Source organism: Psammomys obesus, unplaced genomic scaffold (assembly GCF_907164565.1).
Source record: "Psammomys obesus unplaced genomic scaffold, mPsaObe1.curated_primary_1811, whole genome shotgun sequence".
Classification (NCBI taxonomy): domain Eukaryota; kingdom Metazoa; phylum Chordata; class Mammalia; order Rodentia; family Muridae; genus Psammomys; species Psammomys obesus.
The window spans coordinates 36506662-36509554 of NW_026585644.1; the positions used below are offsets into that span (position 1 = coordinate 36506662).

At 43.2% G+C, this 2893-nt stretch overlaps 1 protein-coding gene across 1 annotated transcript; it reads left to right on the forward strand.

Moving 5' to 3' along the window:
- The first annotated feature begins 515 nt into the window (after positions 1-515).
- On the forward strand, positions 516-689 carry LOC129688387 (thymosin beta-4-like). Its single transcript, XM_055623214.1, has one exon. The coding sequence runs from the start codon at positions 525-527 to the stop codon at positions 657-659; it is 135 nt and encodes a 44-aa protein (XP_055479189.1). The 5' UTR covers positions 516-524; the 3' UTR covers positions 660-689.
- The last annotated feature ends 2204 nt before the right edge of the window (positions 690-2893 follow it).

The following is a 2893-nucleotide window of genomic DNA, read 5'->3' on the forward strand; positions in this document are numbered from 1 at the left end:
AGCCAGTACAAGGAGGCCCCACTCCCTAGCACAGTCCCTTCACTTCCAAAGGGGCTGGGAAAGCTCACTGGTAAACACAGCCCCTTTGGGGAAAGATCCCTGGCCCTCACAATCGCAGCTTTCTCTTAAAGTGGCATTTTCCCCAACACATTATGCGGAGAAGATGCTGAGGACTGTTATTTCCTAATCTGATTCTGCCATTCCCAGTAATGGAAAACTGCACTCCAGCTATCCATCTTAATAAGTGACAGATGCATTTCATTACAACTTTCTTAAAACAATTTCTTGTGGTTTTAGAAAGAGGAGCACAAACAAGAAAGAGTACTGCTCTGTGCTCTCCTGCATGTCAACATTTCAGGAGCCATTAAACAAAGCAAAGGCTCCTCTCTGGTTGAGAATTAAGCCATCAACCAATGCCAAGTCAGGTGTGTTTCTCAAAAGCACTCCTCTGACAATTGGCGGCGGCTTCTGAGCAGGCCAGACTCTCCTTGTTGGTGCTCCTCACTTGGCTCCTTCCGGCAACCATGTCTGACAAACCCGATATGGCTGAGATCGAGAAATTCGATAAGTCGAATTTGAAGAAGACAGAAACACAAGAGAAAAATCCTCTGCCTTCAAAAGAAACGACTGAACAGGAGAAGCAAGCTGACGAATCATAATGAGGCGAGCGCCGCCAATATGCACTGTAGATTCCACAAGCATCGCCTTCTGATTTTACTTCTTTCAGCTGTTTAACTTTGGAAGATGCAAAGAGGTTGGAACAAGTTTAAGTGACTGTGCTGTCCCTTTCAAATCAAAGAATCAGAACTACTGACCAGGAAGGCCTCCCCCTGTTTCTCCCACCCATTTGCTGGTTTGGCTAGCAGAGAGGGAAAAGAACTTGAATGTTGGTAAAGGAAAAAGAAGGGTGGGAGATGGTGAAATATAGAGTAAAATTCAAGATGGCCCAAGGTGTCCTGCAGGGTGTAAAATGCAGTTTAATCAGAGTGCCATTTTTTTTGTTGTTGTTGTTCAAATGATTTTAATTGTTGGAATGCACAATTTTTTATTTAATTTTATTTTATTAATTACACTTTATTCACTTTGTATCCCCCCATAAGCCCCTCCTTCCTACCCTCCCGATCCCACCCTCCCTCCCCCTTCTTCACACATGCCCCTCCTCAAGTCCACTGATAGGGGAGGTCTTCCTCTCCTTCCTTCTGATCTTAGTCTATCAGATCACATCAAAAGTGGCTGCAGTGTCATCTTCTGTGGCCTGATAAGGCTGTTCCCCCCTCAGGGGGAGGTGATCAAAGAGCAGGCCAATCAGATTATGTCAGAGGCAGTCCATCTTCACATTACTATGTAACCCACTTGGACACTAAATTGCCATGGGCTACATCTGTGCAGGGGTTCTAGGTTATCTCCATGCCTGGTACTTGGTTGGAGTATGAGTCTCTGGGAAGACCCCTGTGTTCAAATTTTCTGGTTCTGTTGCTCTCCTTATGGGGTTCCTGTCCTCAACATATCTTACTATTTTCCACTTCTTACATAAGATTCCATGCACTCTGCCTAACAGTTGGCCATAAGTCTCAGCGTTTGCTTTGATAGTCTGCAGGGCAGAGCCTTTCAGAGGCCCTCTGTGGCAGGTTCCTAGGTTGTTTCCTGTTTTCATCTTCTGATGTCCATCCTCTTTGCCTTTCGGGAAGGGGATTGAGCATTTTAGTCAGGGTCCTCTCTCTTGATTAGTTTCTTTAGATGTACAGATTTTAGTAGGTTTATCCTATGTTATATGTCTATATGAGTGAGTATATACCGTGTGTGTCTTTCTGCTTCTGGGACAGCTCACTCAGGATGATCCTTTCCAGGTCCCACCATTTATCTGCAAATTTCATGATTTCCTTATTTTTCATTGCAGAATAATACTCCATTGTGTAGATGTACCACAATTTCTGCATCCAATCCTCAGTTGAGGGGCATCTGGGCTGTTTCCAGCCTCTGGCTATTACAAATAAAGCTGCTACAAACATGGTTGAGCAAATGTCCTTATTGTGTACTTGAGCCTCTTTTGGATATATGCCTAGGAGTGGTATGGCTGGATCTTGAGGAAGCGCTATTCCTAGTTGTCTGAGAAAGCGCCAGATTGATTTCCAGAGTGGTTGTATACATTCCCACCAACAGTGGAGGACGGTTCCCCTTTCTCCACAACCTCTCCAGCATGTGTTGTCACTTGAATTTTTCATCTTGGACATTCTGATAGGTATAAGGTAAAATCTCAGGGTTGTTTTGATTTGCATTTCCTAATGGCTAATGAGGTTGAGCATTTCTTTAAGTGTTTCTCTGCCATTCGATATTCCTCTACAGAGAGTTCTCTGTTTAGCTCTGTTCCCCATTTTTGAATTGGATTACTTGGTTTGCTGCTTTTCAGCTTCTTTACTTCTTTATATATTCTGGATATTAGCCCTCTGTCAGAAAATGGGTTGGTGAAGATTCTTTCTCAATCTGTAGGCTGTCGCTTGGTTTTGATGATAGTGTCCTTTGCTTTAGAGAAGCTTTTCAGTTTCATGAGGTCCCATTTATTGATTGTTGCTCTTAGAGCCTGTGCTGTTGGTGTTCTGTTCAGGAAGTTGTCTCCTGTACCAATGAGTTCTAGGGTTTTCCCCACTTTTTCTTCTAACAGGTTTAGCGTGTCTGGTTTTATGTTGAGGTCTTTGACCGACTTTGACTTTAGTTTTGTGCAGGGTGATAAGTATGGATCTATTTGCATTTTTCTACATGTAGACATCTAGTTAGACCAGCACCATTTGTTGAAGATGCTATCTTTTTTCCATTAAATGGTTTTGGCATCTTTGTCAAAGATCAGGTGTCCATAAGTGTGTGGGTTTATTTCTTCTGTTCAGTTCCATTGATCCAC

Coding starts and splice junctions, on each gene's coding strand:
- LOC129688387 (XM_055623214.1), top strand. CDS start 525: ATGTCTGACAAACCCGATATGGCTGAGATCGAGAAATTCGATAAGTCG.